This window comes from Callospermophilus lateralis, chromosome 1 (assembly GCF_048772815.1).
Source record: "Callospermophilus lateralis isolate mCalLat2 chromosome 1, mCalLat2.hap1, whole genome shotgun sequence".
Lineage (NCBI taxonomy): Eukaryota > Metazoa > Chordata > Mammalia > Rodentia > Sciuridae > Callospermophilus > Callospermophilus lateralis.
The window spans coordinates 7781086-7794669 of NC_135305.1; the positions used below are offsets into that span (position 1 = coordinate 7781086).

General features: G+C 48.9%; 1 protein-coding gene across 2 annotated transcripts; it reads right to left on the reverse strand.

Annotated features, from left to right (window-relative positions):
• Window positions 1-289: 289 nt before the first annotated feature.
• Window positions 290-13171, reverse strand: LOC143379562 (zinc finger protein 398-like). Of its 2 annotated transcripts, XM_076832163.1 has the most exons (6): window positions 13085-13171; window positions 8916-9269; window positions 7670-7796; window positions 6608-6703; window positions 2513-2629; window positions 290-1618 (listed from the first exon to the last, which is right to left on the reverse strand). In XM_076832163.1, the coding sequence occupies exons 1-6, from the start codon at window positions 13100-13102 to the stop codon at window positions 489-491; spliced, it is 1842 nt and encodes a 613-aa protein (XP_076688278.1). In that variant the 5' UTR covers window positions 13103-13171; the 3' UTR covers window positions 290-488. The 2 variants fall into 2 exon arrangements, with proteins under 2 accessions (XP_076688278.1, XP_076688283.1); XM_076832168.1 differs by lacking the exon at window positions 6608-6703.
• Window positions 13172-13584: the final 413 nt, after the last annotated feature.

A 13584-nucleotide genomic window follows, 5' to 3' on the forward strand; every position in this document is an offset into this window, starting at 1 on the left:
GGCTCTTGGTTCTGCACCTGACAGACGCTTGGACCCAGCTTATAAAGGGAGGCTAGGTCAGGCCTGGACACCACCTGAGGAAACACATTAGAATCTGCCCAGTTAGTGTGCAGGGAAGCCTAGGGCTACGCCAGGAGAGGGCAAGCCCACACTCCCCTACAAAGCACTGAGCACTACCTTGGAAGTAGGTCTTCCAATTTCACTCCCTTCCTGGAGAGGTCCAAGTAAGCCACTCCCTCCCCACCCAAACAGTCCCTCCCTACAGAGGGCCCTGCCTCCAGTCCCCCACATAGCCTCCTTGCAGCAAGAAGTCTTCTGGGCACTTTGTCTACTCAGTCCCTGGAAGAACAGCCCCCCGGCAAGTCCTACCGGGCAGCACCATACACTCCACAGAACCAACATGCTCCCCTTAAGAGCGGTAGCTTGGATCCCAGGGGCACTCAGGATCTCTGTGTCCTCAGTAGTCACCTTAGGGAGCTCTCTGGGTGCTACCCGGCATTCTCCATCTTCACACTAGAAAGAAAACTATGCAGGGACCCTCGCAAATCTTCCTGATCACTGCCACTCAGCTGACTGCCCCCAGGGTGCACCCTGTGGTCCCACTCAGTTCCAATATCCTCGGATCTGGGTGGAACAGAAGGGTCACTTGGGGACCTTCCCCACGGTGCACCTCTAAGGAGGCCTGTGGGTGGCTCATGGTTTGGAGAGCCTCTCTCCCAAGCTGTACAAGCAGAGGATGAATGGCTGGCATGGCTGCTCTGGTGGCGCACGAGCCATGAGCGACAGCTGAAGCTCTTGCCACACTGGCCACAGGTAAAGCGCTTCTCCTGTGAGTGGCCACGCAGGTGCTGCAGAAAGGTGGGCTTGTGTGCAAAGCACATGCCACACTGGGTGCACTGGAAAGCGTGCTCCCCGGAGTGCACGCTCTGGTGCACAGTCAGGTTGGCCAGGCGTGTGAATCGCTTGTCACACTGTGTACATGGGAAGGGCTTCTCACCCGTGTGTGTGCGACGATGCTCCACCAGTGTGGACAGACGGCCAAAACATCGACCGCACTGTGTGCATGGGAATGGCCGCTCGCCGGTGTGCGTGCGACGGTGTTCCAGCAGCGTGGACAGGCGGCCAAAGCGCTTCTCGCACTCGGCGCACTCATATGGCTTCTCCCCAGTGTGCGTGCGGTAGTGTGTGGTGAGCGTCGACTGATGAACAAAGCTCTTGCCACACTGGGCACAGGTGTAGGCACGCTGGGCTGTGTGTGCACTGCTGTGGCTGGCGAAGGCAGCCTGCTGCGGCAGGCTCTTGGGACACGGCACACAGGTGAAGGGCTGGGGGTCGTGGTGTGAGCGCGCCTGCTGTGTACTGCACGTCATGGGGCTGCTGCTGCTGAAGTTCTGGGCATGCTCAGCACAGGGCCAGCACTGCTCTGGCACAGCCTGGCTCTGGGGACCTGGAGGGCAGGAGGTCATCTCTTTTTCCCTTGTGGCATGAAGCAGATCTCCACAAGTGCCCCCCTGCACGTCCTCCTTGCCAGGTCCCCCTTCAGCTGCCCAGGCTGGCTTCAGGACCTCGGACTCCCCATCCAGGCTGCTCTTCTCTTTGCTGGCTAGCCAGGTCTGTGCTAGGAAGGGACAGAGCAAGTGAGTCATCTCTGGAACCCTCGTCCTTTGCTCTCCTGTCCTCAGTAGCCCCGGGTTGCCTCCACTCTGGACCCAGCCAATCTTACACCAGCCAAACAGTACCTCATGGGGGCCAAAGTGGCTACTTGTGAGCTCTGAGCCAGAGAGCCCAGCCCTTCTGGGTTGATCTCCCACCTGCCTTCTGCAGATTTTCCACACTAAGCTATTCTATCAAATGTCACCTGAATGCCCTGTTCATCCCAGCTCTGTTCCTCAAGGGTCCTCTCCACCTACAAGGCCTCTTTCTCTCATCACACTTCAAGCCTTCAAGTCTGTGCTCTCCCAGGAGCCTCCCAAGACCAACGCAGTGATCTTGGGAAGCACCTTGTCCATGCCACACATGGCCACAGGACGTCCTGTCTGCCATAGCTCAACTGCAGCACATCTTTGCCTGCACATTATTAAGCAGATGTACTTTTTCTTAGGAAAATTTCCATCATTTTCACAAAATCCCAAAGGGCTCTCTGGCTCTCTTCCTCTTCTTTCTTTATACTGTTTATCTGTATTAACCGTCTCTCTCCTCCTATTTGACAAGGGGAATCTACATCTTATGCATTGATGAGCCCCTTTGGGCCTAGCACCACACTAGCTAGTTTGAAGTTAGAAAACATTTTCAGGAATAAAAGGAGAATGAGTTCATGCAACTCTACAAGACAACACCCCCAGCAAACAGATGAGGCCACAGAGATACAACACAATACGGGCTGACTGACACTGCCTCCCCTTCAGGACCTACTACAGGAGAAGGCTCTGCTGGAGGTGCTTGGAGGCTCCCCTCAGGACCCACGGTCCAAGGCCCAGGGATGCAGCCTGCAGCCCTGCCCTCTGAGCCTTACCTGAGCACGGGAGTGCAGGGTGTGCAGTGGTCGTCTCCTGCAGGTTCCTCCCACATTCTTCTTCCTCTTGCTTGATCCAGGGCAGACTGCCTGGGGGAGATCCCAGCTGTTCTGTTTCTAAGGGAGAGGAGATAAGGTCCTGAGGGCATCAGAGGTCATGGGGCTTCTCTCCTTTCACAGTCACAGTCTGGGACCAGCCATCAGCAGGCACTACCAGCAGAACCACAGGTCCCAGTAAGAGCAGAGCAGACACAGGATTTCTAGGAACGCTAACAAGTACTATAGTAGAGAGTCGGGAGAACTGGGGTTGCATGGCCTATGAGTGACTGGCTGAAGGCTATGACCAGGAGGCCAGCAGCCTTCCACCACCACCTGCCTTCCACCTGTAGTAACAGAGTGCTTGGTGTTTGGCTGGGCCCATGGAACAGCAGAATAAAGACCATGTTTCTGGGCCTTCCCTGCCAGCAGACAACAAATGGGACGAGAGGGACTCTGCTCCTCTAGTTACATGAACTCTGACAACTTCATCTAGAACAGGAGGAACCAAGGCTGTAACATTTTTAAATGTGCTACTTTTAAACAGAGAGAGAGTCCCCTTCCCCTCTTGCTGCTGCTTCACCCATTTTCTCCCATTGTCCCAGACATGAAACACCTAGAAACACTTAAATTGGGAAACAAATACACCACTTACAGTAACATCAAAATACTTATTATTTTTGCAGAACTGAAAACTTGTGAATTTAATGGGTTAATGGCTGAGACATGGCAGTGAGCCCTGGGGACAAGACCCACCCTAGGAAAGGTGGAGCAACAAGCTAGAAGGAACTTGGGCCTGTGACTCTGACCTGTCAGGAGCTAGAAACCAATCACTATCTTATTTAAGCTAGGATCTTATTGTTTAGGTTCAGTTTTTTTTTTCAATCTCTGTTTTAGAAGCCTTCAAAACACAATGTCCTTCAGGGGCCAAGAGAGCTCACCAATCTCTAAGGCCTGCCTTAAAAATAGAATAATTACTTGGGGAAAAGGGTACTCTTGTACATTGCTGGTGGGACTGCAAATTGGTGCGGCCAATTTGGAAAGCAGTATGGAGATTTCTTGGAAAGCTCGGAATGGAACCACCATTTGATCCAGCTATTCCCCTACTCGGTCTATTCCCTAAAGACCTAAAAAGAGCACACTATAGGGACACTGCTACATCCATGTTCATAGCAGCACAATTCACAATAGCAAGACTGTGGAACCAACCTAGATGCCCTTCAATAGACGAATGGATAAAAAAAAATGTGGCATTTATACACAATGGAGTATTACTCTGCATTAAAAAATGACAAAATCATAGAATTTGGAGGGAAATGGATGGCATTAGAGCAGATTATGCTAAGTGAAGCTAGCCAATCCCTTAAAAACAAATGCCAAATGTCTTCTTTGATATAAGGAGAGTAACTAAGAACAGAGTAGGGACGAAGAGCATGAGAAGAAGATTAACATTAAACAGGGATGAGAGGTGGGAGGGAAAGGGAGAGAGAAGGGAAATTGCATGGAAATGGAAGGAGACCCTCAGGGGTATACAAAATTACATACAAGAGGAAGTGAGGGGAAAGGGGGAAAAATATAAGGGGGAGAAATGAATTACAGTAGAGGGGGTAGAGAGAGAAGAGGGGAGGGGAGGGGGGAGGGGCATAGTAGAGGATAGGAAAGGCAGCAGAATACAACAGACACCAGAATGGCAATATGTAAATCAATGGATGTGTAACCGATGTGATTCTGCAATCTGTATATGGGGTAAAAATGGGAGTTCATATCCCACTTGAATCAAAGTGTGAAATATGATATATCAAGAACTATGTAATGTTTTGAAAAAACAACAATAAAAATTAATTAAAAAAAATAGAATAATTACTGCTCCTTCTTCCTACTCTGAGTTTGATATGGGTTAAGCATAATTTTTTATTAAATAAATGAATGAGTGGGTAACATTACAAGCCACCAACATCCACATCACTCAGTTATGTGCCAGGTTTTATATTCAGGGGCACACATGGTCCCTTTCTGTTGTGCTGAGGCACCTCTGATCCAATCACCTGAGAAGATGCCAGCCCAGCCACACATGCCTAACTGCCACAGGCCAGGCTGGCCCCACAATTAACAAGGGCCCTTGAAACCATGTTCCTAGCAGGTTCCCAGCAGCCCAGTCTTCAGAGAAGGAAGCGGATCAAATGTATCAACACAAAAAGATCCTTAACATAAACCATTGAATGAAAACAGCATAGTATATCTGTTTTAAAACCCTATATTTTTCTACATTACATGTATATATGTAAGAGCATAAAAAAAAAAAAGCCTAAAAGGTCTTATACCAAAATGATCACGGTGGCTATCAGGATCAGGCAGGTGGCCTTTCCACTTTGCACGCAATCTCTGCACTGCTTAGTGAGAATGTACTCCTGTAAGAATGCATATGCACTATTCCTGTAAGAATTCATCTACATCATCAAAACATAGACACTCTCAAAGGCTAGAGGCTGGCCAGTTTCTGACAAGGGGATCTCTGCAGCCTGCTTCTCAAATTCTGACTGCACCCATATCACCTGAGGAACAGGTTGAAACTGCGGTGACCAGATCTAGAGGACTCTGTTCACATCTTTCCCAGAATTCTGATAGAAGGAGCCCGTGTGTGTAAAATTCTAGAAAAGACCCACATAACCTAGGCCCACAGCTCCTAGGAACAAGCCCCTGGAGCAAGCAAAGCTCTTTCCAGATGAAAGTAGAAAAGCTTAGAGAGTGGAATGCAAGAAAGTGCTAATGCTAAGACAGCAGTGACCCAGGACACTGAGGACTCCTCCTTTCATTTCCTGATACTTACTCTAACTTCATTCCAGAGCAAGCCCCAGCTCCATAGGGGAGCTATAGGCACCTCCAGGGGCACCTCTAGAGACATGTAGGCCAGGCCCAGCCTGCTCTGCATCTGCCTGGGAGAAGCACAGCCTCTGAATGAGCCCTGGTCCTGCCCACATCTGTAGAGGGTACCAAATCCCCTCCAGGTGGAGGGAGTGCCACCTGGATCTTGCAGTAGAGCCACTGCCCACTCAGCATTCACACTCACAGCTCCCCAGCATGCCTGCCACATGGCCTGGCCCCTGACTTGGCTCACTCTCTCTGCAATGCCTCACTCCCTGCAGGGGTCCAAAAACACTTTTTAGCCTCAGGCCTACATGCCAGCCACTCAGTACCCATGTTACCACTTTCCTTCCTTCTTCCTTGTTCTGGGGTGACTCTGTGACTTAATTTACCTACTCAGAGAGTCTGCTTCAAAACAAAGCCTTTTTCCCAAAATAAAGCACAAGATTCCAAAAGCAAGGAGTGGTTTCTAGGCGTGATCCTTTGTGTTTTGAGTGAACAGGGTTCCCATCCCAATGACCTGAGCAGTTTCCCTTTCCCCTGTTCTGTTTCTGAATGTCATTTGAAGAAAGGATTCCTCACCTTAAAAAAAACAAAACAAAACAAAAAGAAACAAGCAAGCAAGCTTTGAATTCTGCATTTGATCCACTACTATCTGAAAAATAAAGAAAACTGAGCTCCTTATCTGGCTCACTGTTCATTTGGTAATTACTCATTATTTATTATTTAAGTATATGCCAGGCACTATGTTAAGTGCCATAAGGGGACATTATAGTAACATTCAGTCCTTTCCTGAGGACAGTGCTGCCTGGAGGAAGCTCAAGATGAAGTCTGCTCCTCAGCAGGGAGAGCAGGTGCCAAGGGCCATGGGGACAGATATGGCATCCAAGGTTTCAGAGAAGATCCTGCAGGCACTATAACAGTCTCCTGATTCTTGGGTTCCTAGGTATATGCTCTGCTCTCAGCCTGTCCCCACAGCTCTCAGAGTGGTTTCAGGCCATGGTGATGGCTCCAAGGGGACATTCAGGAGACATTTAATGCCTCCACATTTTCCAGGCATTACCAGGATCTGCCCGACGGTGGGCTGTGGCGTGCAGCAGCTCATTTCCCTGCTCTGCTTCTGTATTCAGGTGGGGATTACTGACACTTGTTCCAGGTAAAACCAGGTAGACACAGGCCCACACCCCGGGAACTCACCAGTGCCTGGGCTCTTGCTGCCCTCTGCACTGGGCAGGCTGTGGCTGCCCACCTCATCTCCCCTCTCCACTGGGGTCACATGCTCTGGTTTGGTGTCTGTGGGGAGAAGAAGGTAGTGACAGGACTCTCCTCTGTGGACTGAGAGCAAGACCACTTGCTCCCTCTTCAAGAAGTATATGGTGTGGGGTGTTGGGACACTGGATGGAGTGGGATGAGGCCTCCCAGCCAGAAGTGTGAGTAATAAGAACAGGAAGAAAGGCTATTATGTCCCTCTCTCAGTCAGGAGAAGCCCAAGGTCACCTGACCAGATACCTCATGTGACACTGTGGGAAACTCAGGTCCAGGATGGGGAACCAGTTAAACATGGTAGTCAGCTGCTGCCTTTCTTCCACATGCTCACTCCTGCCCCCTTAGCCAGGCACCATCTTTCACCTAGCATTCCTGCAGTACACTGGCACCCTCTTCTAAAAAAGGAAGCTTTGTGCTAGGAAAGGGAAGCAAAGCATTCTTTCCTGGGTTTCAACCTCCCAAGAGGCAAGAGGGGACAAATAGCTAACTCTTCACTTGCCCAAAGCAATGAGAGAATTCAGGTGTATAAGCAGGGTGGCAGGGGAGTAGGGGAGCCACAACCATCTAGGCCTAACCAAGTCTCACCCAGGCTCCTATGCACACCGGCCTGGAGGACTCAAGGATTAGGACTAGCCCTCATTTTCTGGACCCAGAACACCTTTTAAAGCATGCTGACAATTAATTCTGCATTCAGCAGGAGCTTTCTAAGAACTCCAGAGTTCAGAGCATAGTTCAGGGAGTCCTAGGGGAATAAACATAAGTAGGGAGGTCATAGTTCACTCCCCAGAAGTGAACTATGCCTGTAAGAGCAGCCTCTGAGTCACATGAAGGGCTGGACAGTGAGGAGCAGATGCCAGTCCCTATTTTTCCTCCCTGAGGTCTTGGAAAAGCCATTCAACCTTGCTGTGTTTCACTGCATAAGACCCAAAAAACGGGAAGGAAGGACACTACCTACCTGCCAAGGCAGAGGATGATCCCACCCTGGCCCCTCACCTGGAGAGTCCAGAGTCTTGCAGCTTTCCTTTGCCACTTGCTTGCAGAGCGTCTTCTTCCGCTCTTGTAAGCTACCCTTCTGCTGCTCTGAGAAACACATGGCCACCTCTTCAGTTGTCATGGACACCTGGAAATACAAGTCCCCCAGGCCCACAGTGAGTTACCACCACTTCAGGGAACAGCTACAACCAGCTGTAGTTTCCTCTCCCTTCTCTCCAACCAGAGGGCACAGCTGGTCAAACCACTGGGCAAATGCCAGCTCCTCTCCATCATATTTGCTTTGGACAATGGGCAGAACCGGTGGCTAAGGGACTCAGAGTTAGGGCTTTTAGGCTCTACTCCTCTTTTCTTTTCCTTTTTTGCTGGCTTGGTAGTTTTTTGTTTTTTCTTTTAATATATTATATATATTTTCAGAAGCAGCAGGTTTTTTTAATCAATCTAATTATTTTTTATTTATATGACAGCAGAATGCATTACAATTCTTATTATACATATAGAGCAAAATTTTTCATATGTCTGGTTGTTCAACTCCTCTTTTCCAGGCACAAATGTATCTTTTACCATGTGGCTTTCATGGAAGGACTTTCAGTGACTTCCCCTACTTGGGCCAGTCTTACTCTCAGAAGTCATTCTGGGATAAGACAAGTCTTTCTTTTTTGGGGATGAGGGTTTGAACCCACGGGTGTTTAACCATTGAGCCACATCCCCAAACTCCCCACCTTTTTTAAATCTTTTTTTTTTAGTTGTTGATGGACTTTTATTTTATTCATTTATTTATATGCAGTGCTGAGAATCAAATCCAGTGCCTCACACATGCTAGGCAAGTGTTCTACCATGGCATGGTTCTACCACAACCACGGCACCCCCGACCCAGCCTTTTTTTTCATATATAACTTTGAGATAGACAGGGCCTCACTAAATTGCTCAGGGCTCAGTTAAGTTGCTGAGGCTGGCTTTGCACTTACTGTCCTCCTGCCAGAGCCTTCCAAGTCATTGGGATTGCAGGGGTGCACCACCACACCCAGCTAAGACATACAACTCTTACTGTATAACAAAATCCCTCCTAATAAACCCATTCCATCTGCCAACACAGACATCTTGTTGGTGTCACAATTTCCTTCTGATGTTTTTAAGACCCTTAAAGTCCATGGTTGACTAGCATTAGGTGCCAAGAAATCAGGCTTCAGCAGTCAAGGGGCCCCTCTGCGCTTTGCCTGTGAGGACCCTACTGACTCAGTTCCTGTACCTTGGGTGCCTCCCCCTTGCTGCCAGGGGGCAGCTGCAGGATCCAAGAGCTCCCATTGCGCAGCAGGTTCTCCAGGTTCTCCAGCCGCTGCTGCAGCAGCCCATACTCCTGCAGCAGGGTCCCCAGGATGGCCCACTTGCCCTCTAGTTGGTTGCTGAACTCCACAGTTGTCTTCTCATAGTCAGCCAGCTTCTTCTCAGCTATCCCTGTTCTCACTTCCAGGCCTTGAAGCTGGACAGCCTGGGATTCTATCTTCTTCTCCACAGCCTGAACAGCAGCCAGGATGGCCAGAAGGGAGATCTCTGCAGACTGAATCTGGGCCTCTCGCTGGAGGTTACTCCCCAGGTGCCAATCCTACAACCAGACACAAGAATGTGAGCCAGGTGCCAAAAGAGGAATCAATGCCATCCCCAGATACAAGAAATTTAAGGTCCTCTGGAATGGGGGAAACTTCTCCCAGGTGCCAGAAGCCCTTTCTGGTTAGACCACCAAACAGACCCAAACTGACAAATGGTCAAGTCAGCAGACATTAGAATCCACATAACCTTTGTGTAAAGAATCTTGAACCATAACTAGGAGCAATGGAAAATGAAATAGCAAGTAATATCATCACAAACAGAGTACAATGGATTCCAATATTAGTCCTTCTATGGAGTTTTATTAGTTTAGCCAATTACTTAATTACTTTTTTTTTGTACTGGGAATTGAACCCAGAGGGGCTTAACCACCGAGCCACATCCCAACCCCTTTTTATATTATTATTTACGGGGCTGAAATCACTGTCTCACCTGCTCCTCAAATACACGACACCCTCACCTCCCATTACTATGCTCAGAGGTCAGGAAAGACTGTTGTTCTGACTTTGATAATCCTAAAGGCCTTTCCACCTGATATCTGCCAGTGTGTGATTTCCTACCCTACCTAGGAAACTGGGTGCTTGTAGCCCAGGCGCCTAGTAGACCAGACCAGCCCTCAAGGTAATTGTTACCACACTGGGAGGCCATACCCAGCTGCCAGGGATCAGGGACCAGAAAAAGACAAATGATAGCACCTTAGAGTAGTCAGAATAAGTAAATAGTAAAATAATAATAATAATAATAACCTGCCCACAGAAGGTTAACACTGTATCATGCATTACTAGAAATAATAAAATAAAAAGCTCAGGAATGCCTTAGTGGGGGTAGGGGGCAGCTAAGGTATAATGGCAGCACTCTTGGAATGGGGCTCTACTAGACCTTGAACCAACTTCTAACCTGTCATCGGAATCATGCACAACCAGAGGTGAATCCCTTCTCTAGGGTTCTATTTTCTCACTTGTAGGGACACCACGGCTCTGCTACCTCCTAAGGGGATGGTGTGGATGGAATGCACTAGAGTTTTGGAAAAGCACTCAGGATGTATAACAACATATAGCATACTATTAAAAACAGGTCATGGACCAAGTCCTCTTCCCAAACACAACTCAGTAAAGTGTCCCACACGTACAAACTACTAGTCACCAGGCATTTGTCCCTTCCCTTAGTCTGGCCCCTGACCCATACAACACAGTGTAGCCAGGAGAAGGCAGATTGTCTTCACAGATTTGGGGCAAACATCCTTATCTCTCTACAGTGCCCGGCCACAAATTTGACATTCAGGAATGTCAATAAAATTTCTGCAAAGCTATTGCTACCAGGAGATGTCCTCTATCTTCTGAGACACAAAAAAACACAACAGTTTAGTCACACCAGTCACGGAGGGCCTAGGTCAAACCTGAGCCTAAAACACTAACCATGCATAATACATGCATAATGCAAATCTGTTCCCAGTAACTGTACTAGGGACTTCCCAGGGAATCTTGGAAAACAAGGGCAAACTCCAGCAGGAATCATCCTGACTGGAGCTCAGGTCTGGAAGACCTTCATGGTACTCTCCAGGTAGGGAAAAGATTGGCTCCCAGAAGGATGTGAGGGCCTGATGAGACAAATATACCCTCCCTAGACCGTGGCACTAGACCTGGTGAAGCCAGATTTACAGATAGATAGTTAGTGTAGTTAGGTAAATCGGGTCTAATATCCAATAAGATAAAGAAAATGGAGACCATTACCAGAATGGAATCCAGGAAAGCAGAGCAGCACTAGGGGAAATTGAAATATTAATGTCCCCAAGGTCTAGAATCCCATCCTAAAGAATTGTTAATGAAGCATCTCCCATAAGAGAGGTAAATAGGGAGCCTACGTCCTGGGAATAAATCTTTACTCCTCACACTTCAGACAGAGCCCTAATATCCAGAATATACAAAGAACTAAAAAAATTAGACAATGAGATAACGAATAACCCAATCAACAAATGGGCCAAGGACCTGAACAGAAATTTCTCAGAGGAGGACATACAATCAATCAACAAGTATATGAAAAAATGCTCACCATCTCTAGCAGTCAGAGAAATGCAAATCAAAACCACCCTAAGATACCATCTCACTCCAGTAAGATTGGCAGCCATTAGGAAGTCAAACAACAACAAGTGCTGGCGAGGATACTAACTGGTGTTATGCTGAAGTATAACACCAGAGAAGGGGAAAAGGGTACTCTTGTACATTGCTGGTGGGACTGCAAATTGGTGCGGCCAATTTGGAAAGCAGTATGGAGATTTCTTGGAAAGCTCGGAATGGAACCACCATTTGATCCAGCTATTCCCCTACTCGGTCTATTCCCTAAAGACCTAAAAAGAGCACACTATAGGGACACTGCTACATCCATGTTCATAGCAGCACAATTCACAATAGCAAGACTGTGGAACCAACCTAGATGCCCTTCAATAGACGAATGGATAAAAAAAAATGTGGCATTTATACACAATGGAGTATTACTCTGCATTAAAAAATGACAAAATCATAGAATTTGGAGGGAAATGGATGGCATTAGAGCAGATTATGCTAAGTGAAGCTAGCCAATCCCTTAAAAACAAATGCCAAATGTCTTCTTTGATATAAGGAGAGTAACTAAGAACAGAGTAGGGACGAAGAGCATGAGAAGAAGATTAACATTAAACAGGGATGAGAGGTGGGAGGGAAAGGGAGAGAGAAGGGAAATTGCATGGAAATGGAAGGAGACTCTCAGGGGTATACAAAATTACATACAAGAGGAAGTGAGGGGAAAGGAGGAAAAATATAAGGGGGAGAAATGAATTACAGTAGAGGGGGTAGAGAGAGAAGAGGGGAGGGGAGGGGGGGAGGGGGGATAGTAGAGGATAGGAAAGGCAGCAGAATACAACAGACACCAGAATGGCAATATGTAAATCAATGGTTGTGCAACTGATGTGATTCTGCAATCTGTATATGGGGTAAAAATGGGAGCTCATATCCCACTTGAATCAAAGTGTGAAATATGATATATCAAGAACTATGTAATGTTTTGAACAACCTACAATAAAAATTAATTAAAAAAAAAAATGAAGCATATCCCAGCAAACAGAGAGGTACTTATCAAAAACCACCCCAGGCCCTTCCAGCCTAGATTACTCCTTCAGCCCACCAAATCTCCCACCTGCATTCTATCACTGCAAGAAAAAGGGAAACAAAAGACATGAATGTGGGAAGACAGACTAAAAGACGTTTGCTATAAAAAAGAGAAGACCTCCCCCCACTTCCACGGATTCCGCCTTTCGGGTCCCCTTCTTCCTCCGGGGAGAAGTCTTTTCTGCTGTCCTTTAGTAAAGCCTTCTGCTTTCCACTCTCCACTTTCCTCCGCGTGCTTCTCTGGTGTTATACTTCAGCATTGGGGAAGCAAGGTCTTGTCACCAGTAAACAGCGGTAACACTAGCTTGGAAAAAGATTAGATAATGGGGTGGAAAGTCCCTCAGAGATGGTCAATCGCGGTGGGGGTGGGGGGCTGGTCCCTAAAGAACACGTCCAGGAAAAGAAGCCTTCGAGAGCCTCGGGAGTGAGGACACCCACATTCCCTCCCCCCGCACCTGGTCCCACTGAGCCAGCGCACCGGACCTCAGGCATCTCGTGGTTAAATCCGAGTGCTCTATTCTTTACACGAGGAAACTGGGGCCAAGTAGAAGGGACTTTATCGTGTGGCCCTACGCATCCTTCCCACTACGGAAGGTGGCAGGGCCGGTAGGACATCCTGACGAATTCAGGACTCGGCTCCAAGCCCCCACATCCACCTTGAGGGCGTCCTTACCGGAGCCGCCTGGGCCATGGTCCTGCGCTGTGTAGTCAGGCTCGGAAGTCACTGTCGCCCGCTGCGCGTGGCCCCACACAGGCCGGCCCGCCCGGTCCTCTCCGCTGGCGCGCGAGCTGGGCCCTGCCTTCGCCACACAGACCCGGCACCGCGGAGCCACAAACGTTCCTAGACGCAAGGTAGAAAGCCGGGTCCGAGCAGGAGCGCCGCTTTCCAGGCACCCGGCCGCAGAGCCACAAGCTGGGTCCCGCCTCCACGCAGAGCTGGCTCCCCATTGGCCGACCTGGGAGGCTCCACCCCCAGCTTGCGTGCGTAAGGCCCCTGCGGCCCGGAGTCTGCGCCTCATTGGCTGGCCGGGAAGCTCGTCCCGCAGCATGCGCCCCGGCCTTGCGCGCGAGGGCAGGTGTGAGTGTGGGGTGCAGGGGCTGCCCTTACCCGGGCCAGGCAACCCACGGGCGTCGCCAGCTGTGGCTGGCCAGTGCGGCCGCTCACTTCCTACA

Excerpts from the sequence above, each read along its gene's own strand:
- LOC143379562 (XM_076832163.1), bottom strand. Across the intron at positions 2,630-6,607 it reads CAGCAAGAGCCCAGGCACTG|AAACAGAACAGCTGGGATCT; the intron begins GTGAGTTCCCGG and ends CCTCTCCCTTAG. Across the intron at positions 1,619-2,512 it reads CCCTGCACTCCCGTGCTCAG|CACAGACCTGGCTAGCCAGC; the intron begins GTAAGGCTCAGA and ends GTCCCTTCCTAG.